Source organism: Camelina sativa, chromosome 15 (genome assembly GCF_030686135.1).
Source record: "Camelina sativa cultivar CO46 ecotype springtype chromosome 15, ASM3068613v1".
NCBI lineage: Eukaryota > Viridiplantae > Streptophyta > Magnoliopsida > Brassicales > Brassicaceae > Camelina > Camelina sativa.
The window spans coordinates 29,939,777-29,961,394 of record NC_141894.1 but is presented as its reverse complement, the minus strand read 5'-3'; the positions used below and the strand labels follow the sequence as shown (position 1 = coordinate 29,961,394).

General features: G+C 34.2%; 4 protein-coding genes and 1 pseudogene across 8 annotated transcripts; 2 read left to right on the top strand and 3 right to left on the bottom strand.

Moving 5' to 3' along the window:
- Nucleotides 1–338: 338 nt before the first annotated feature.
- LOC104748864 (VIN3-like protein 3) lies at nt 339–5,694 on the bottom strand. Its single transcript, XM_087489363.1, has 7 exons — nt 5,428–5,694; nt 4,604–4,661; nt 3,079–3,145; nt 2,185–2,520; nt 1,798–2,095; nt 1,437–1,714; nt 339–1,351 (listed from the first exon to the last, which is right to left on the bottom strand). The coding sequence occupies exons 3-7, from the start codon at nt 3,098–3,100 to the stop codon at nt 507–509; spliced, it is 1,779 nt and encodes a 592-aa protein (XP_087345489.1). The 5' UTR covers nt 3,101–3,145; nt 4,604–4,661; nt 5,428–5,694; the 3' UTR covers nt 339–506.
- A 1,385-nt stretch (nt 5,695–7,079) lies between these two features.
- Nucleotides 7,080–7,907, top strand: LOC104748862 (uncharacterized; annotated as a pseudogene).
- A 3,005-nt stretch (nt 7,908–10,912) lies between these two features.
- On the top strand, nt 10,913–12,259 carry LOC147927336 (uncharacterized). Its single transcript, XM_087487409.1, has 2 exons — nt 10,913–11,580; nt 11,671–12,259. The coding sequence occupies exons 1-2, from the start codon at nt 10,913–10,915 to the stop codon at nt 12,257–12,259; spliced, it is 1,257 nt and encodes a 418-aa protein (XP_087343535.1).
- Nucleotides 12,260–13,352: 1,093 nt separating this feature from the next.
- On the bottom strand, nt 13,353–17,318 carry LOC104747733 (uncharacterized). 4 transcript variants are annotated; one of them, XM_010469426.3, is made up of 13 exons: nt 16,036–17,318; nt 15,905–15,942; nt 15,714–15,825; nt 15,528–15,625; nt 15,011–15,197; nt 14,831–14,905; nt 14,693–14,767; nt 14,534–14,599; nt 14,360–14,437; nt 14,162–14,272; nt 13,989–14,066; nt 13,776–13,895; nt 13,353–13,689 (listed from the first exon to the last, which is right to left on the bottom strand). In XM_010469426.3, the coding sequence occupies exons 1-13, from the start codon at nt 16,066–16,068 to the stop codon at nt 13,603–13,605; spliced, it is 1,158 nt and encodes a 385-aa protein (XP_010467728.1). In that variant the 5' UTR covers nt 16,069–17,318; the 3' UTR covers nt 13,353–13,602. The 4 variants fall into 4 exon arrangements, with proteins under 4 accessions (XP_010467728.1, XP_087345367.1, XP_087345368.1 ...); XM_087489241.1 differs by lacking the exon at nt 14,831–14,905; XM_087489242.1 differs by lacking the exon at nt 14,831–14,905 and having other exon boundaries at nt 15,786–15,825; nt 16,036–16,210.
- Nucleotides 17,319–19,002: 1,684 nt separating this feature from the next.
- On the bottom strand, nt 19,003–20,840 carry LOC147927335 (VIN3-like protein 2). 2 transcript variants are annotated; one of them, XM_087486715.1, is made up of 4 exons: nt 20,512–20,840; nt 20,230–20,291; nt 19,803–19,916; nt 19,003–19,716 (listed from the first exon to the last, which is right to left on the bottom strand). In XM_087486715.1, the coding sequence occupies exons 2-4, from the start codon at nt 20,246–20,248 to the stop codon at nt 19,229–19,231; spliced, it is 621 nt and encodes a 206-aa protein (XP_087342841.1). In that variant the 5' UTR covers nt 20,249–20,291; nt 20,512–20,840; the 3' UTR covers nt 19,003–19,228. The 2 variants fall into 2 exon arrangements, with proteins under 2 accessions (XP_087342841.1, XP_087342840.1); XM_087486714.1 differs by lacking the exon at nt 20,512–20,840 and having other exon boundaries at nt 20,230–20,359.
- Between the last annotated feature and the right edge of the window lie 778 nt (nt 20,841–21,618).

Sequence of the window (21,618 nt, the reverse complement as noted above, 5' to 3'; positions counted from 1 at the left end):
AGCACGGGTACTAATCTAGTAATGTTGTTATAATGTATTTTCATTATAATGTAGAGTTATAAGTACTAGTATTTTCATTATATGAGAGACTGATCGTAAAAAATTTGTAGAATTTTTGAAACTATAAAAAAACAGATTTGAAAAAATCATTATTTCACAGAAAACCAAAAAATCTACAAAAACTATTAACGTAAGAAAACTAAACGATAATGAAAATACTAGTACTTATATATTACCTGATTTTTTTTTTTTTTTGGGGCAAACATTACCGTTAGTTAATATTCAATAAATTGGGGGGGGGGGGTAAACTAGAAGAATCTGACCAGGTAGAGAAAATATTTAAGTCCAAAATCCAAATCAATAACTAAAAATAATGTTGCTCCATGTTAATGTTCCAATAATTCTAAAATTCCAACTGAAAAAAAAAAAAAAAGAAGCGGAATCCTTTCTAAATAGTCCAAAAGAGAGTTTAAAGAAAAGAAAAAACTTCAATCAAATGCTTATCATCAGATGCCACCACCATCAACCGCATGACGCTTTCTTGAAATGCAATCAGAGAATGTATCAATAAGCTGCTCAGCAAGGGCTTTTGTATCTTCTTCAAAAGTAAGACTAAATATGTTCACTACATACTTCTCTTTAGCCGTCGCCCATAAGCTATACCAGGTGAGGAACTTCTGCCTAAACTCACTTGTAACTTGCCCTGAGCATTCAAGCTGCCTGATTAGCTTGACACACTTTTCAAACCCAAAGCTGCTGCAGCCTGCTACGTCCTCCACTTTGTCCGCATTCTCGGGTGTACCTTGACGACTGTCATTGAGTTCGTCTGACCTGAATCTAGGAGGCGGAGGGATGGACAAATTCTCCCGGACCAATTGACAAGAACCGTTTTGCTTGGTCTGTATGACATCAGAACCCGTTGCGGTACTGACCGTTTCTCCTTCACCGTTGAATTCAGTCTGTATTAGTGAAGGCTGTGGAGTTGAAAAATTGTTGCAGTTTGTAGAAGAGCTTGAAAGAATCAGTAAACCTTCTGCTGCCGCCGCGTCATCTTCTGGGACGGTTTTTGTAGAGACTTTGGATTTGTATACGCTCAACTCTTTGGCGCCGCGAGAGGAAGCAACTTTGAAGAAATACTCTGTAGCTGGAGTTAGACCAGAGACCACAAACCTTGTGTTTGGACTGAACAATTTACAAGTCGAATCTTTTGGGTAATCTAGCTCTGTGACCTTACGATGCCACACGCTGTAATGGACGTCGGTGGTTCCCCTTGAGGAAGATTCTTCCGCGGGGCCAATAACTAAAGTGACAGAACTCGCCAAAACATCCACAAATGTGATGTTGAATGATCCTGTGGTTCACACCGAATCAAGAACTTAACAAGAAAACAAAAAATACTGTATTAACTGATCATAAGTGTTTATTGATCTTATTACCATCGATCAGCGTCTTCAAAGCAGAACAGCAATAGTTCTTCACGTTGATCGCACATCGAAGTCTGTTAACGAGCCTTCTCCTCATATTTGATGGATCATCAGTAAGAGGATCACTACGGAGTTCAGTTTTTAACTCCTCCACAGCTTTCTCCACATCTTCAGATATTGCTTTGTACTTCTTTGTGTCCTTTAGGAGCTTCTTAACGAAGAGAAGACGGATATAAAGTACGCCTATTCTTCTTTCTTCTTTTGCTATAACTAACTGCTTCTTCACACATCTGAGAAGAAAACAGAAGACAGAACATAAGTATAAAAATATAGAAAGTGAATTGTAAAAGAATAATGTGACTGATTTTTTTACTCAAGTATACTGCTAGGCGTGCCACATGAGACGCAGATGAAGCATCCATCAACATCACTAGTTTCCTTGTCCTTATGTATACCCGATTTCTCACTCATCAAAGCGCATTCCAGATGGCACGATAGGCCACAAGATTTATCGCCGAATGAAGGATCAGAAGTGCAGGTTAACCAGTAACTATGATCTTTATTGAGATCATACTTATGGCAGATACAACAGGAACACCTTTTGCAAAAAGTGTCTACCTTTCTCAGTTTAGCCTTGCAAGCCCAGTTTTTACAGTATATAGTACCCTTCCCTGATCAATGCTATGTTCAAGTTAGCATATAGAAACAGAACAGAGAATGCTATAAGTGGAGTATTACTACTACAGAACAGGTTTGTTACCTTCGGTTTGAGCTGATGGAGTCACATCATTCAAAGGATCATGATCTTTCTTCTGTCTTTTTGGTGATGGATTCCTCTCTTCTACCTCACGTTCTCCAGTGTTTTTCTTTGTTGATGCGGTTTTGTAAAGCTTCTTGATGATCTGACCTTTCCTCAAGCCTGTGTATTTTCTTTCTTTCTCTGATTCTGCACGTAACATCTCTCGAAGTTTTTCGCTGGGCCAGTCATGCAAGAAGTCTTTAAAGGTAATCTCTGAATTTTTTGACAGTTCATAGACAAGCTGTTTCCTTTCACCAAAACTCATGTTATTGGTTCCGATAGAGTCACCTGCAGCTCCTGCATGGAGATAAAAGGATATAAATTTACATTTCAATCGCAAACACAACTCCTAGAATAACAAATGCATTAACAATGATTCCTCATGACAGGAACACAAAGACTGCTTCCAAGAAGCTACATTAGCTTGCTAACCAAATTTAGAAAGCAGGGTTTTAGATCAAAACTTATGCAACAAGATATTAATATTATGGTACCATGTACAATAATAACACAAAGAAACCTCAACTAGCACCTTAGAACAAACATAGAATCCACATTCAATACTATAGGTTTGAAGAACATCTCAGACACAAGTTTCCTCTTTTATAGTACAACACATCAGCCAATGAGCTGGAAAATGTGTTTTAGAAGCAACAAACTAGATAAGTAGGAAGACTCACGATCAGGAAACTATTCAATTAACTATATGAGAGGATGTAGAATCTAAAAATGAGCAGTAAAATAATAAAACCATCACAACGCTACGGTCATCTTCACAAGTTATAAAAAAGTCTCAAACTTTCTAAAAACTATGAAATGCAGAACCCAAAATATATATTAAAAAAAAAACATTACCTTTATCATGAGAAGACGCCATGAAAGAGGATAGTAGAGAGCCTAATCAAACCTGAATAAAGAAAACCTGCAACAAAAGAGTGATAAAGAAAACAAAATGAGACTAATGAAAAAAAAAAAAATAGTTCAAAAATCTATGCTAAATAATAAAATTAAAAATCATCTGAAAAAATAAAATAATAAATAGGGCTAAAACTTCATAAATATTAAACATATATAACTGTGGGTATAAAAACACAACCATCAAAATGAAAACTTATAATAAAAATATAATATGGCTAAGAAGCTCATAAATAAGAATATCAAACGAATGATTATAATAAGTAAATATATCATTCTGATAAAATAATTTTATAAATAAAAGAAATTTCATCTTGAGAGAAAATTTATCAACCAATAATTATAAAAAAATACCCCAAATTTTTAAAATAAAATATTAAATAGTTAAATTTTAAAAAACACATATTTTACGAAAGTTACAATAAATAAGCGCAATTGTGAGTTACATAATTAAAGTTGATTAAATTTATACTATAATCATTTTAAAAATATTTAGTTAGATTATAGAATAATATAGGATATTGAATATTAAAATTCATTTTATTTAGATTCAACATGAAACAGAAAATTTGTGTAGCGAACAATGATTTGTTAGTTATCTAAGAAAAAACAAATATATATATATATAGAGTTCAAAAGACATAAACATTTAGATAAAATAACTATTGGAATGAAAAATTGTGAATAAGATATGGTGAAAAGACACAACTCTACAATGAACAGAAGCAACAATATGATTTTCTTTTATGGTAAAAGACACAACTCTTGAAACAAAAAGTTGTGAATAAGATATGGTGAAAAGACACAACTCTACAATGAACATAAGTAACAGTTTATCGTAAAAGACACAACTCTACAATGAACAAACGAAACCGTATGATATCTTCTAAATAAGTAATGTTATCAAGTAAATATAAAAACTAGAATTAGAGTTTTAAACTTCATTTACAATAAATCATTAATTAAGTATTCCAATGAAACAAAAATGTTAACAAAAAACTAAAAATATATTTGTTTACGGATTTTCGGGTCGGCCCAAGGCCGATCGGACTAAACCCAAAAAAATCCTATAGCCTAAACGGGCTGAACCAAAATGCTTGATTTTTTCTGGACATATATATAAGCCCAAAACCGATATTTTTAGGGCTGGACCGGGCCAGCCCGCGGTCTTTGGCTCTGATTGACGTACCTACTCTCGAGTAATGTAGAAACATACTAAGTGAAGTGTGGTAAAAAAGAAACTACTTAGGAATATTAAAGTTTCAAAGTAACTTCAGACAGAGTAGATCAGAATACTATAAAGGACTAGATGAGCTAGCACGGACTGACCACATAAAGGAAGGTACTAGGACCTTAAGATCTTGTCAGTAAACTATATTAAAATTTCCACATCACCCTTAGAGGGCACATGGTAAACGAAGAGAGACTTTCAATATGGTGAAGAGAAGAGGTCCCTTAGACTTACCCAATTCGTGGATGAAGAGAATTCGGGTAAGAAGCAAGAAGGGAAAGATGGCGAGGACCTTCAAGAGTCAACAAGATATCAATCAGAAAGCAATTGAGAAAAGAATGAATGCATGATCTTATGAAAACAGGAATCATAGTGCCCGCGATAGAGAAGTGCAAGGTGTGCATTTTTACTGGGGCCATTTTAAATTAACACAAAAAGTAGTGTATTCTAAGGCCAAAAAATAATTTTCAAAATTTTTTATAATGTAATTAAGGACTATTTTAAAAAAAAACTGAACAGAGACCCTAACAATTTTTGGGATTTTTACACCGGCCATCAATTCTGATGGAGAACTATACCATGTGTGACTTTCAATTAATTCCGAAGGTGAACATAACCTTTGACAATGAATTTCTTACAACCTAACATGGATAAAGCTCGTAAACTAAACCCAAAATGACATTATTAAAGGTGTAATTATTATCCGGAGACCGATATCTAAATTTAGATATTCTAAAATTCCAGATTTATGATTCCGTTCCACACATAACCAATATAGTCTACACATTTATTCTTATCTTATACCAAAGATATTAGCAAAATCTCATTGAATCGATATACATAATAGCATATCAATGAATACAATCATAATTCACAATACAAATGGTCTAAGGAAAATATTTTCACACAACAAAATCGAATCTGGAACCTATTAAGTTTATTTCTTGTTTATTACAATTTAAAAATCAATTATTCGATAAAATTTACAATAAGTACAAAATTTGTTAACAGAATTCAACATATCATAAAAGAAAACCAAAGTTAGGTATTTGACATACCTTATGAGATTGCAGTGGAATAAGCTTATCTCCTTGCAGTTGTTGAGCGGAACAAGTTGTGTACTTCGCACAAGATCTAGTCTTATGTGAATCAAGATTAAAAATTGATGAGACTATATAGGATTTCTCTCTAATAAGAGTTCGAGTTTTGATTGGTGTAAACCATGAACAGTCGCTCTCTTTTGTTTTTCAGCGCCGCCCGAAAATATGTGTGAAATCTCTTTATATATGAAAAAATTAGGGAAAGCTCAAAAACCTAGAAAATATGAAATCTGAGTTGTCAAAGGCGGAATATCTAAATAATTGGCGGAGTAAAGCAATTTTTAAAAATGTGGCCCTCAAATTATTTAATAAATTTGACCACTTATATATCTTTATAAATTATTACTATATTTCTTAACTAATTGTGGTGGACCAATTTTATTTATTTAATTAAATTGTGGTCAAAAGCAGAATGATATAACTACAAATTTCTTTCTTTAATAAGTTTGGAGTGACACTTGATGTGAGCCATGAGTTTATTTCTCCTTTTCTGTTTGCACCTCTCTATGTAATATATGTGAGATACCAATTTATAGAAACTGTCTTGGTATACCCTCGAGACCTTAGAATACCTTAATTTTTTTTTGGCTATCGAGACCCTCAAAGCCTTAGAATAGATGAATTTTTAAATACATGAATTATTTCTCTAATAAAAATGATAACTATATATGTATTTTTTTTTGAATTTAATGTTAAATTATATTCAAAAGAAAAATATAGTTGTTTTACAACTTGTGCAACGTTCTTTTAATATGCAAAACATTTAGTAGAAAGAGTTTTTAACTACATATGTATTATCTACTACAATTAATAAAAAGTAATCTAAATGCAATTGTTAATTAGTTTTTTGCATAAATATGTATTGACCAGTCTTAATTCAATATAAGAGCTATTTGAGTTAAAATAAAAAAAAAGTTAATTTTTTGCATTTGTATTTGATGGTTACTTTTGTTCATCTTTTTATAAAAATTAAAATAAAAATTAAAAATACAAAAATGAAGTGTAAATTAATTTCTACCACTATTAGATGCGGTTTAGTTAGAGATACCGGTGTGGTGTTTTCTGAACATATTTTCTTTTCAAGTAAAATTCTGTATCCCCTATTGATACTCAAAATATTCAAATGTATTTACCATGATTAAGTATATATACTTTTTACATAAGTTTGACGCTGATCTTTTCTTCAAATCTGGTTAATTTTGGGGTTTAGAATGTTATTAATTTATATTGCTTACCTCCTTTCACCTTCTAGATTTGGATACCGAATATGTATCGTTTGATATCACACTCCATTACGATAGTCTTATAATTTGCTAAAATGCGTCAGTTGAAGTTATTGATAATAAATTTGAATTATGGAGTGTATTAAAAAAGAAAAACATTCCGCCTCTCTCTCTCTCTCTCGACACTCGCATCGCTTCATCATGACCTTTCTCTGTATGAGTGTTGATCGCCGGTTACCGGCAGTTTCTTCAAGGGATGGTAATGGTAATACGGTTACAACTTCTATAACCGTCTCTTACCCGAACCTATTTAAACCCTACGTTGTTCTCTGGATCCGTCAGGTTGATCAGAGTGAAAATTACTCTTTTCCTTTGTTCATATTGATTATGGCGGATAAAATCCGACGACAACTGCAAGAAATTGCTCTAGGAATTGAAGATGACACGATCACCCTCCCTGTTGATTTGTGTGAAGAAGCGATCCAAGAGACTCGCTTCAGCATGATTGTGAAGCCAGTCAACCTCCGCAAGCAAAATCTTCGTGCAATGCTGAGCACATTACCATGACTGTGGGGCGTCCTTGATGAGGTATCAGGACGGATGATGGAAAACAAGAAGATTCAGTTCTTGTTTCATTCGGAGGAATCCATGGCTGCAGTTCTCCGGCGTGGTCCATGGTCCTTTAATGATTGGATGTGTGTGATTCAAAGATGGAATCCAGCGATTGCTGATGAGGAAATCAGATTCATTCCATTTTGGATCCAAATTAGAGGAATTCCTACTCATTTCCTCACCCTCCAAATGGTAACTTTTATTGGCGAAACTCTGGGCCAATTTATGGAGACTGATTTCGGCGGAGAGACTGTTGTGATGGTGGACTACGTTCGGGTACGCCTCATGTGGAATATTGACACCTATCTACGGTTCCAAAGATAATTTCAGCTTGGGGATAGGACCTGCATCCTGAAGTTTCGGTATGAAAAACTCTGAAACTTTTGCTCTACTTGTGGTCTAATGACCCATGATGCATCTAATTGTACGAATGGGAACAACCCTCCACCACCACCACCGGAGCATGAAGATGATGATCCCGACTACGACCCTGATGGTTCTGCAGGTCATCCCGAAGAGCCACCAATCGCACAAGTTCGTCAGAATACACAGGACAAGAATGAAGATGGGAATCCGACTGCTCCTAAAAAGAGGAAAACATAGGCATCTGCTTCTACAGAATACATTACTTGGCCTCTACTTTGCTGTGACATGCGACAAACTTTTGCTACAGACGATACTGAGCAGTGTTTCTCCAAGTGTAACATTCGTCAGTCAGAAGTCTATGAGGTTTGCAACTGGTTCCAACCACGAGAGACATTCGCACAACCAACACAAGGAATAGGGAGAGGGACTCCGATTAACCCAACAACCAACAGTGACGGTACGGTGGGCCATAAGCCACCGGAGGCGCCATGAATACAGCGTTTTGGAACTGCTAGGGCTTGAAAGGTTCCCTGGTAGTACGATGCCTAAAGGGAATTAAGGCAACTTATCCCCCGGACTTACTCTTTCTGGTCGAGACAAAGAATCCCGATGATGTCGTTCGGGATGTTGCTGTTCAGTTGGGTTATGATAATGTTAAGTGTGTGTCTCCTTTTGGCACTGGGGGTGGTTTAGCTTTACTTTGGAATAACTATGTTTCAGTTTGTTTCTATGATGTAAACGACCGACTAATCGATTGAAAAATCAATAATAAAGAAGTTTATTTCTAATTCTCTTGTGTTTATGGCCATCCGACTCGCAAATTGAGACATATACTATGGGAACATTTACAAAGAATATCTGCTACTAGACATGGAGAATGGTTGATGTGTGGTGACTTCAATGAAATACTACACTCAAATGAAAAACGTGGAGGTCCTATTCGTGAAAACTAGAGCTTAGTAGATTTTCGAAACATGGTACATGCTTGTAAAGTCTCTGATATTCCTTTCAAAGGAAACAATATGACTTGGACTGGTAAAAGTCGTAAACACACAGTCCAGTGTTGGTTAGATCGAGCAATGGCAAACGATCAGTGGAATGCAACTTATCCTGCTTCTGAAGTTATTTACCTCGAGATGATAGAATCTGACCACCGGCCAGCTATTATCCGAATAAAGCGTACAACATACAGTAGATTTAAGCCATTTCATTTTGATAGAGACTATGTCAAAATCCAGACTTTGAAAGTGTGGTTAAGGAGAGCTGGAATGGCATGGATTCCTATGATCTCACACTCTATGTGCGTATTCAGAATTGTCGACGATAAATCTCTGCTTGGAAACGTACTCATGGTACCAACTCTGCCCTTCGTATTAAGGAGCTTATTCAGGAAATTGACGATGCTCACATAGATGCATCTATTACTACAGCTCAACTTCATGACCTTCGAAGATCTTTGGCAACTGCCTACAAGGATGAGGAAAAATACTGGCATTTAAAGAGTCGTAACTCATGGTTGAATCATGGAGATCGGAATACTAGGTTATTTCACGCCTCAACAAAAAACCGGATTGCAAGGAATCGGCTTACTTCTATTAAGGACTCAAATGGTATACTGGTTTATGGCAATAAGGACATCGCCTCAGAAGCAACTAACTACCTTCAGGATCTATTCACCAGTCAAAGTCAGAATATCGATCCTCATGTTCTCCGTAATGTACATCGTGTAGTCACAGATGAGATGAATGCATGCTTAACAAAGGAGATATCTGACCTGGAGATTAAAACTGCACTGTTCTCCATTGGTAAAACAAAAGCTCCCGGACCGAATGGATTTAATGCAGCCTTTTACCAACAATATTGGGAGATCGTTGGACCATCAATCATACTAGCAGTTAAACACTTCTTTGAAACTGGAGTTATGCAGCAGAACTGGAATCACACTAATCTATGTCTCATTCCAAAGATGACGGAACCAAAAACAATGAAGGACCTACGGCCCATCAGCCTATACAATGTCACTTATAAGATCATTTCAAAGATCCTCACAAAGCAGTTAAAAGCAGTACTACCAGATGTTGTCTCTGAATGTCAGGCTGCCTTTATCCATGGACGCTACATTACTGATAACATCATGATTGCCCATGAGATATTACACTCCTTGAAAGTTTGAAAACGTTGTGCTAACTCATACATGGCGGTTAAAACAGATATAAGCAAAGCTTATGACCAGATTGAATGGAGGTTTCTCGAAGATGTCTTGGCTAAGAAGGGATTCGCTTCTATCTGGATCAACTGGATAATGACCTGTGTACGGTCAGTAACGTTTTCTGTACTAGTTAATGGCAGTCCATACGGTTTGTTCTCACCAAGTCGAGGCCTACGCCAAGGTGACCCATTATCACCTGCTCCGTTTATTCTATGTGCTGATGTACTCAGTTCTCTAATGAGTGAGGCAACCCGGGAAGGATGTATCCAGGGTATTCAAATTAGTAATGGGGACCTCGTGTTTCTCATTTACTTTTTGCTGACGACTCATTGTTCTTCATTAAAGCAGATCATCAAAATAGCTCTAATCTTCTGGAAATATTCAAAGAGTATGGTGAGGCTTCAGGTCAAATCATAAATTTCGACAAATCCTCAATCACTTTTGGAAACTGAGTATTTCATCATACTCGAGAGAGCATCAACATAAACTGCAGATCCCAAACGTTGGAGGTAGTGGCAAATATCTAGGATTACCAGAGCAATTTGGCAGAAAAAAAGAAGGAGATGTTGCAATACATTCATACTCAAGTTACAAAAAAGACAGATGCTTGGCAAACAAAGTTCTTATCACCCGCAGGCAAAGAAACACTCATCAAGGCTGTAGCATATGCAATGCCAGTGTTTTCGATGAACTGCTTCCAACTACCGATGTAGTTATGCTCAGAACTTGATAGTCTAGTAGCAAATTTTTGGTGGGGATCAACAAAAGACAAAAGGAAGATATCATGGGTGGCTTGGAAAAAACTTATTTCAACAAATAAAGAAGGTGGATTAGGATTTCGTGACTTCCATCTATTCAACCAAGCACTTCTGGCTAATCATATCTAGAAAATAATCAAGAGACCGGAGAGTTTGATATATCGTCTTCTCAAGGCCATATATTTTCGTGATAAAAATATCTTCGATGCATCAAAAGGTCATAAGCCTTCTTATGGATGGAATTCCCTCCGCTTTGGATGTGAACTGTTGACTACATGAATCTAGTAGGCGATGGTCAAAAGAAAAGGATGGGCATAGACCCTTGGTTGCCAACTTCACCCCCACGTCCTCCGACTGTTCTTAATGCGCATAGTCTTGAGCTACCAGTGCAACTATTGATTGATCAGGTCACCAAACAATGGGACGAGGATAAGCTAGCCAAATATATTGACCCGAGTGACCATTATATTATACGGAAGATATATCTCCCTCAGACAGATGCGTCATATGACTATCTTTGGAGTCTCACATCAGATGGTCAGTACAATGTGAAATCTGGATATTGGCAAGCTCTAGTTTTGACAAGAAATGAAGATACACCTAAAGCTCCACTAGCTACTAAGCCAGATATTGCTGCTAATATTTGGAATTTGGATATTAGTCCAAAACTAAAACATTTTATATGGAGACTGGCTTCTCGAGAAATAGGAGTTGCTGATAATCTACGACGCAGAAACATCAATGTCAACCCGTACTGCTCCACCTGCTGTATAGAACTTGAGACGAGTGAACACATATTTTTCTCATGTTCTAGTGCTATTGCGATACGGAGAACATTAGGCATCCCTACCACCATGCTAGCAGATTCGACTATTACCTTAGATGACAAACTAAGGTACCTCATCAACCTCCATCAGGACAATAGCCTCCCTAAAATCACTAGGTATGCTCCGTTCTGGTTGCTGTGACACATCTGGAAAAGTCGTAACAGTCTGGTATTCAATCATAAAGTGATTGATCAAAATGTCACCAGCACACAAGCATTTTCTGATGCAGAGGAATGGCTTTCCAATATGTCAACACAAATAGTCCAGGGTCATGAGGGTCACCGATCCAGATCACAAGGTACGAAGTGGACACCACCAGACCAAGGATGGATTAAATGTAAATATGATACCTCCCACCACGAAGGTGACAGAGATTCAGGATTAGGATGGATCCTCCGCAGTATAACTGGTGCATTCCTTGAAGCTGGTATGGGAAAATTCCAGAGACGAGCTACTATTGAAGAATCAGAATGTACATCACTTATTTGGGCAATCCAATCATCATGGGGTTTAGGATATCATTTTGTAGAATTTGAAGGCGATAATTCCACAATAATCAGGTTACTCAATACTAAATTAACAAATCCTCGCCTGCAACACTATTTGAATACAATCATGGCGTGGTGCTCAAGATTTATCGCCATACGGTTCTCCTTCACATCTCGAGAGCAGAATACATGTGCAGATATGCTAAGCAAAGTTGCAGTCGCTAGTAACCATCTATATGCTTTGTATAATGTATGTCCAACATTTTTGTACTCTGTTGTAAACTCTGACCTTCATTTTGGTCCTTAATAAAGTCATTGGAAGAAAAACAAAAATTGAATTATGTTTATTGTTTGTATAAGTGAATCCGCCTCTAGCTTTGTTATTTATTGTCTATTTATTTGTTCAAATTAAAAAAATTTAATTTTATTTTGATCAATTTCAAGGTAAACTCTTACAATATTTATCAATATATATATATTTTTTGGTTCATCAATAAATTAGTATCACTATATATGAATAAAATACCATAGTTCTGATATTATTATTTATAAATTTTTTTACTGTAATTAATATATTTATATATCGTTAATAGATTAAATTGTAAAATTATGCACGTATAGTATTTGAAAAACTTTTGCATAGACTTATATTAGCAAGATAATTATGTTATCTTCATTTAAATAAAGTTAGAGGGCTTTGGTATAAGGAGGAATGCTATTTTTCCAGTAATAATTTTTGAAACAAATTTAATGCTCTTTTTATTGGTCAACACAATAAATATTCTATCATTGTCTTACAAAGGTCTTTGATTCTTCAAAATTCTATTCGATTTACATTTTCTGTTTGTTTGAAATACGATTAAATTAAGAAATTTACATCGAAATTTACATAGGTACAAGAAATTAGCCATACATGCTTTCTCAATGTTTTGTATCTTGTTAGAAAGCATGATAATTGTTTAAGCGTCAATTGGATTGTTATATGGTTTACACTTAACACTTACTTGACATAATAATAGTCTCGTAACCTCTATTTTACTAGTACTAAGGGCATCTCCAACCCCACTCTATTTTAGAGTCAAATCTCTATTATAGAGCAACATTTGCTCCAACCCTACTCTATATTTTACTCTAAAATAGAAGAAAATAATAGGATTGCTCTATATATAGAGCAACTCTATTCTCACCTCTATTTTTTTACACTAACTCTATTATAAAGGTGAAAATAGAGTAATACATTGGAGGAAAACAGTGCTCTATTTTTGAGTTACTCTATTTTAGAGAAAAAAATAGAGAAATACAATGGAGATGGTCTAAGTACTAACATTAGTTGACTACAATCATTAAAGATGATTATTTGCATTTGGGATCGTACTATGAAGAAAAACATACCAACACAAGATTACAACCATTCAATTCATTCATCTATAATAGTAGTAATACTCTACAGCTTGCAACTTGCTGTCAGCAATTGTTCTGTACAAACGTTACAAATACGAATCCAACAACATTCATATCAAATTTTATATAACTCTTTATGTTATCTTCCTGTAATTTGATTTAAAAGACATAGGACATTTCTTTGTGAAAACAAGAGAAATTACAGGAAGAGTTTTTGATCTTTGCACCTGACATTTGCAATCTAATCGTTCAGCCACGCAGTCCATTGACAGACTGTGGAGGAGCTGAGTTCCTTCTCCTATCTGTCTTAGGTAAATGTTTAGACATTATAGATTCCTGCATCAGAAGATTGTAAATTTGTAATTCTTTTAGATGATCAAAGTACATTGAGATATCAAAGAAGACCAGGTTTTATAACTTACCTGTTCTTGAATAATACTGCGTGCCTCGACGAGCTGTGCTTCAAGTTCAAGTTCCCTCTCTGACGCTTCTGAAGTGATAGACACATCTTTTTGTGCATCTACTAACTGACCCATACGTTCCTTCATTAATCAAAACAAACAAAAAAGGGGAACAGGTGTTAGTAAATGAAAAACTATAAAATACGGTGAAATCGTAAACCTCGAGTTTTTTACCTTAATGGAAACCATCTTAGTGCGCAAGCTATCTTCTATTTGACCTCGAGCCATACGAAAAGGTAGGTCAAACACGTCCTGTCAATACCGATGTTCGTTCTTGTTGATATATATTTGGTGTTTTGGTTGTATAAATTGAAAATTGAATTAGCCTATTAATGAAATTCATGTACCGTCTTCCCGCCTAAGGGAGACTGAGAAGGGTCTGCGCCGTGTCTTCCATTAGCTATCAAAGATTGGTTGGTTAATCCACCGGAAGCATTCAAGAAAGATCGCATGTCACCCTGGCAAAAGGTGTCATAGTCTTCAATAAAAATATTCTTTTACACAATGTTTTTTTCAGATGGGAAGAAAGATGAAAGGTAAATAACCTGTGTGGATCGCAGTAACGCTCTCAGATCGGTGTTCTCTGCCACTAGTTCTTGATTTTTCGCTTCATATGCATCCACCTGAGAAGATCATACCGCGCCAATAATATTATAAGTAACACATCAAATCAATGGAATATGTAAGGCATGAGAAGCTAAGATTTTCATGGTGGTTACAATTTTTTTGTAGAAATCAGAGTCAGCTTTCTTCCCACTCCATGTCCCACGCTGTCTGCCTTCTTTCTGTGCATATATGTACCAGAGAATATTCATTAGCCAAAGGAGATCTATTCACGGATAACTCAATGAATAACAATATAAAATCCAAACTAGTACCTGGAGTAGATTCATAATCTCCATGCCTGATCTGGTTTCCTTCTTTTTCTCCATCAACACTTGGTTTAACCTCTCCTAAAATAAGATCAATTTTTTTCATCAACTAAGATTCGACCCTATATTACAAACACTTAGAACTTGTATTGTGAACCCATACTTTATGTACTCCTTTTCTTTCTTCTTTGTTTCATGTAATTGTTGGGTCTTGACTTGCTTTCATACACAAAGAAACAAAATGTTCAGAGAGCACTGCATCAGCATTCTCAAACTCTTTGAAACAAGCCACACTACAAAAAAGAACTAAGCAATGATCCAAACCTGGTTAGCAATCACCATCCGTTGAAACTCATCTCTTTCTTTCTGTAACTTCTCGTTCTGCGCCTTTAAAGCCGCTGTATTCTTGGCTTCTGTTCTTGTGACAGAACCAAGTTCCCTCTCTTTGGCTTGCAGTTGAGTCTCAAGCCTTTCAACTTTTGCCTCAAGTCTCCCCATGTCAGATAAAAGTCTGAATCAAACCAAATAAAAAAAAAAAAAACAAATGAAAAAAACCTTCAACTAGTAGCAATTTCAGTAACTTCTATGCCAGTTACAATTTTTGTCTTCTTCATTACTCCCAAAAAATGGATTTCACCATAACACATAAAACCAAAAACAGTAACAAATTTTTTTGATCTATATACACAGAATGATCTAAATCACAGACTCGATCTCATCCAGAGCAATATAAAGCATTAAGATTGAACAACTATCACAATAAGGCTACCACATAAATCCAAAATGCAAACACTGAAAAATCAACATTGAGGTACACAAGACGAAAAAAAAAGAAAGTCACCGTTGTCTTTGATCATTAGAAGATTCTCTGAATTCCACATCTCGTTGCCTCTGTTGAATCAAAGCGTATATACAATTGCAAGTTCTAGCAATCGAAACCTAAAAAAAAAACAAGTCACATCGAATCAGATTCATCAAACACATTAGGTGACTAAGCTCTGAGTAGAGATTTTGATTAAAAACACACAGGATCGGTAGCAAAGAGGTCAAGCGAAGCTGAGAATCCATAAGTGACTAAGCTCTGATTCAAATACTTAACACAGTTCTCGAGATTATCAACATCGGCGAAATTATGCTCCCTGAGATCGATGAACAGATAAGTCAAAATCGAATCCAATCGGAAAAGATAATAAACACACGAGAGAAAAATAAACTCACCTGATCGGTGAAAAACCAAACTGAGACGGCGGCGTCGACTACACAAAAAATGAAGCAAACACGAACCTTAAAGAGAGAATCCGTGAAGCAGTATCAGTAAAATGAGAGAGAGAGATAGAGAGAAGACGTACTCTGAAATCGAATTCCGGTACAGTCAATGACATCGTTGACCGTCGTGGAGCCGCCGTGAAATCGACGCCGGAGAAGAAGAAAAAAGAGAAAGAGACAAATAAAACTTTTCACCAAAATCCAAAAAAAAAAAAAAAAAAAAGTAAGTCAAAAAACAGTGAATGTGTGTCTCTCTTGGATAGATCTATCTTTCTTGGGGGCAGTGAGCTGATATTAAATTTAAATTAAAGATGAAATTTAATAATTATTAATAGCTGTTTTGATTGTCTACGTTGCGGTGCACTCAATGTAATCCGTGTTTCTTCACGTGATTGATAACTGGTACGATTAGTTTTGCGTGTTTTGCTTACGTGTCATGTTACTAATGGTTGAGATTAGTTTCGTTGTGGTCTATCGCATTACTGAGAATAATTATAAAAAAAACATTCGATAACTAACTTTGCTGGATTGCTGGGCGGGAGATGCCACGTAAGTTGGTTCTCAGCAACGTTCGTTGGAGTCGTGCTGCGCAATATCTTCCTTGAGTATTATAATTTAATTTAATTTGTTTCTATAAGTTTTGAAAAACTATATTATAGTATAAGTAACATTGTACTATATGTAATGTTATTCGTTTTCTAATGTGGTCATATATACATGTTTTATGTTCTGCTGCGCTTATATTTCCCTTAATTACCCCATCATATGACTTTTTAAATCTAATTACCATGATTTTTATGCTTCTTATAGTTTTTTTTTCCGTAGTATTTTATGAAAGTTTTTCCATATAATTTTTTTTTGTGTGATAAAAAAATTCATGAGAAAATTCCGAACCGACATCTCACATTTTGATATTTATGTGGCTTATTAAAAGAGAGCACCCAATTTTCAAGGAAAAAAACTCATTAATTACTTGTTTAACATTTTCCACGATGATCAACATCAAATAACTTGCACAAAATTTTTGATAAAGCAAAGTAGCAAACCGTCCGGTTATAAACCTAATCCAAATCAACAGCCAACCTTTTTATATGGTAGGATACTTATATTATAGAAATAACGTTACCGATTTGTGAGAACCGCAAAACAGTACGTCATTACCGTTTACCAAACGAAGTCTTTGACGACTTGGTATACAAGACTTGTCCGGGACACTCCTTTAACCACAATGATCAAAACCAACCTAATCTATTTCAATTCGTAAAATATGTATATAAACAATTTGAGAAAAAACACAATTGTAAACATCTCGAGAAGAGAATTTCTTTGCATACACAAGTTTATTCAATTTATCAATACACATTCTATTTCAATTTTTACAATATCGACTTTTATATTCCAAATTTTTTTGTTCATGTAAAATGATTACGTAAACCTCTTTTTTATATTTTGGATAGCTTTGAATATTTATGATGCAAAATCTCTTTCCAAGCTTTCTTAAGAGTTAAGATAGACATAAGTTACAAACAAAAGAATTAAAAAAAAAAAAGTAATCTAGATTTTTTTTTCATTTTTATTTACCTAATTTATAGTTTGAGGTTTGGAAAAATTGTTCGGCCCTTCCAACTATATTAGGTACTAACCCGCAGATAAACCGCAGGCTGAACTTTTTTTTAGTAAAAATTTGTAATAATTTATTTTGTTATAATGTTATTTATAATAGTTTGTGATTAAAAATTTGGGTTGCTTATATTATAATTTTTGCATTTTGAAAATATTTCTTAAAACATTTGCATGTAATGAATAAAATTGTTTAAACATTTGTCAACTAAACACAACCCTTACTAACATGTAAAAAAGAACAATTAAATATAGTTAGTAAAAGTTATAAAAAGCTTCTTTGAAAACAACATTCATTGTTTTTTTTATGTGATTTCTTTTTCTTGTCTGTAATAATTTTAACCTATGGTGGAAATTTTTTTTGATTTGGTTTTTAAAAACTTACCTGTTAATTCTTTTTAAGTACGAATTAGTTTTGATTCTAATAGATTTTATTACTTTTCTACAATTTATTTTATTTGATGTGTACCCGATTTTCATTTTTAATTTTATTTATTTAATTAATTAATTAATCTTAATTAAGTTTTTTTAATGGCAATTGAATATAATTTTTACAAATTTTAAGGTTAGTTTCATATTTGTACTTCCTAATTAATATAGTAGGATAAAATTTGTAGTTGTAGATTTTATTTGATTAGATTTTTACAATTTTAGCTGTTAATTTTTTTTTAATACAGATTAGTATTGATTCTAATAGATATATTTTTTTAATTTCTACAATTTATTTTATTTAATGTGTCCCTGATTTTCGTTTTTAATTAATTATATTTATTTATTTAATTTATTAATCTTAGTTAAGTTTTTATAATGGCAATTGAATGTAATTTTTTACACATTTAAGGTTAGTTTCATATTTGTACTTACCAATTAATATAGTAGGATAAAATTTGTAGTTGTAGATTTTATTTAATTAGATTTTAAAAATCTTAGCTGTTAATTTTTTTAAAATATTGTTTTGATTCTAATAGATTTTTATTTTATTTTTCTACAATTTATTTTATTTAATGTGTCCCTGATTTTCGTTTTAATTAATTATATTTATTTAATTAATTTATTAATCTTAGTTAAGTTTTTATAATGGCAATTGAATATAATTCTTTACACCTTTAAGGTTAGTTTCATATTTGTATTTCCCAATTAATATAGTAGGATAAAATCTTTAGTTGTAGATTTTATTTGATTAGATTTTTAAAATCTTAACTGTTAATTTTTTTTAATACAGATTAGTTTTAATTCTAATAGATTTTTTTTTCTACAATTTATTTTATTTAATATGTCCCTGATTTTCGTTTTTTATTAATTATATATATTTAATTAATTTATTAATCTTAGTTAAGTTTTTATAATGGCAATTGAATGTAATTTTTTTACACATTTAAGGTTAGTTTTATATTTGTACTTCTCAATTAATATAGTAGTATATAAAGATTAAAAAAAAACGCTAAAACTGAATAAGTATTCTAGACTTGTTAAAACAAAAGCAACATAAAATAATATATTTTTTTGAAACTTTTAAGAGTTACAAACTTAAAATGAGGAAATTAAAACAAAAAATTCATATCAATCACTAAATTCAGATAAAATATAAGTTTTGAATTCTTTCCAAGTGATCCCCAGACTCAAACTTCAAACAATGCTTGTAATAACCTCCCCTAATCAATGTCGCGGCTTCTTACATGACGCACCACTACTGCCACCTCCATGGCCTACACCAATCGTACCAGAACCCTTTGTCGATACGCAATAAGAGAATATGTCAACGAGCTGTTCAGCCAGAGCCACTGAATCATCCTGGAAAGAATGAATGAACGTCTTGACAACACTTATCTGCTCGGTCGTCGCCCTTAGGCTAAACCAAGTCAAAAATTTCTGTCGAAAGCTGCTCTCTAGGTGACCTGAACACTCAAGCTGTCTAATCAGCTTGACACAGTGTTCAAAGTCAAAAATTTCCAGACTCTTTCCCTTCTCAGATCTATCTTGACGGTCATTGATTTGGTCTGACCTAACTAGAGGAGTGACAATGGGAGAATTTTCCATGACAGGTTCTTTCAGGACAATTCCACAAGAATAGTTTTTCTTCATCAGTCGTACATCAGATTCAGTTTTGATGCAAACTCTTTTGCCTTTGCCCTTGATGTCAGTTTCTAATGAAAAAAAATTGTTGCAATGTGTGAGAAACTGAAGAATGATGTAAATGGACAATAACAAGTCCCAAACATGTTTTCTTAACCTGAAGTTTTACTAGTCCTCTTCCCATAGGAACTTAAATGACGAGGCTTAGTATTTTTCCTTCGTCTCTTATTATCATCACTTATTTCTATAACCTTTGAGGTACTTGCACCTCCTGCGTGAAGTAATTAAAATGACCCACCAATAGAATTAGCATTACATCAACCAATGAGTTCATGCATGGAGCTTGGCAAGTAATGGAAAGAAAACCATAATATTAAATCACTAGCTAGTAAGTAAAAGCATCACAATCTTCATGAGTTGAAAAAAAGAAAAATCCTAAACTTTCAATTCTATTTGATTTAAAACTATGCAAGAAAAAGAATTCCAATAATTCCGAGGCTTTATCTTAAAACCCAAGCATAGTAAATCTTGAAAAAAAAAGATTTATAAAAACTATGAAATCAAGAACCCAAAAAGCGAATTACCATCGAAAGAAGAGGCCATGGGAGAGAACTGTAGAGAGCCTAGTTAGAATATTCACAGCCAGCTGCAGTGAAAGAGAAGAAGAAAGTGAGATTTTTTTTTTATTTTTTTTTTTGTAAAAGCTTTTGAGTATGAAATAAAACAGATTGGGAAGAATAATAATAAGGTTATTCCAAAAACTACAGAATCGAAACGTAACGTTACTTAATAAATTACATATGTTAAAATCTAGTATCATTTAGGTAGATAATCATATCGAGTGTGATATAAAATCGAAGTCAAACCGTTCCTTGATCACAAAGTGGTTCAAGAGTTTAACGCTTGATGCCTTGCGCAAGTGTTGTTTCGGTGGAGATGGAAGCGCGTAGTAACCAACACGAATCAATTAACCAAGGGGAAACTTAGCAGACAAACTAAACTTTTATTACTTGAAAATTTCGTAAATGAAAAGAACAAAGAAGAAGATCTTATATAGACTCGAACCAAAGAGACCTCCAACAGTCAAGAAATGAAAATAAGGAAACATATATTTGAAATATGTGATAACTTGGAATTCTAGCTGTTGGGGATAAGTGGTGGCGATGCGTAGGAAGCTCTCAAAACAACGGTCAAAAATCGAAAATAAGAAAACAAATTTTCAAAATATATGATATCTTGGAGCAAATGTGATATTCTAGCCGTTGGAGATAAGTGGAGGTGATGCATTGGTGCCAAGTATGGAAAATGGGACGGGTCTTCTCGATGGGAAAAGGATCTCGTGGCTTGATTCTTCTGGTTGAAAATGAGGCTTAGCTGTCTTGACGATATGTGCAGCTTTAATGCATTTGTCTGGATTTGATCCCTTTGGGTACAAACATGGTAAGTGTCTCCAATGGAAGATCTCAAAACAACGGTAAAAAAAATCAAAAATAACAAAACAAAATTTTCAAAATATATGATATCTTGGAGCGGATGTGATATTTTAGCCGTTGGGGATAAGTGGTGGTAATGCGTTAGTGCCAAGTATGAAAAAAATGGGACACGTCTTACGAATGGGAAAAGAATCTCGTGGCTTGATTCTTCTGGTTGAAAATGAGGCTTAGTTGTCTTGAGGATATGTGCAGCTTTAATGCATTTGTCCGGATTTGATCCTTTTGGGTACAAACATGGTAAGTATCTCCAATGGAAGATCTAAAAAAACATGGTAAAAAAAATTGAAAATAAGAAAACAAAATTTTCAAAATATATGATATCTTGGAGCGGATGTGATATTCTAGCCGTTGGGGATAAGTGGTGGTGATGCGTTGGTGCCAAGTATGAAAAAAATGGGACACGTCTTACTACGGATGGGAAAAGAATCTCGTGGCTTGATTCTTCTGGTTGAAAATGAGGCTTAGCTGTCTTGAGGATAT

Excerpts from the sequence above, each read along its gene's own strand:
- LOC147927336 (XM_087487409.1), top strand. The coding sequence starts at position 10,913 with ATGAATCTAGTAGGCGATGGTCAAAAGAAAAGGATGGGCATAGACCCT. Across the intron at positions 11,581-11,670 it reads AGCCTCCCTAAAATCACTAG|CACACAAGCATTTTCTGATG; the intron begins GTATGCTCCGTT and ends AAATGTCACCAG.
- LOC147927335 (XM_087486715.1), bottom strand. Across the intron at positions 19,717-19,802 it reads GAGGACTAGTAAAACTTCAG|AAACTGACATCAAGGGCAAA; the intron begins GTTAAGAAAACA and ends TTTTTTCATTAG.
- LOC104747733 (XM_010469426.3), bottom strand. The coding sequence starts at position 16,068 with ATGTCATTGACTGTACCGGAATTCGATTTCAGA. Across the intron at positions 15,198-15,527 it reads TCTAATGATCAAAGACAACG|ACTTTTATCTGACATGGGGA; the intron begins GTGACTTTCTTT and ends GGTTTGATTCAG. Across the intron at positions 14,067-14,161 it reads CTCCCTTAGGCGGGAAGACG|GACGTGTTTGACCTACCTTT; the intron begins GTACATGAATTT and ends CGGTATTGACAG.
- LOC104748864 (XM_087489363.1), bottom strand. The coding sequence starts at position 3,100 with ATGGCGTCTTCTCATGATAAAG. Across the intron at positions 2,096-2,184 it reads TCCATCAGCTCAAACCGAAG|GGAAGGGTACTATATACTGT; the intron begins GTAACAAACCTG and ends AGCATTGATCAG. Across the intron at positions 1,352-1,436 it reads TTTGAAGACGCTGATCGATG|GATCATTCAACATCACATTT; the intron begins GTAATAAGATCA and ends TGTGAACCACAG.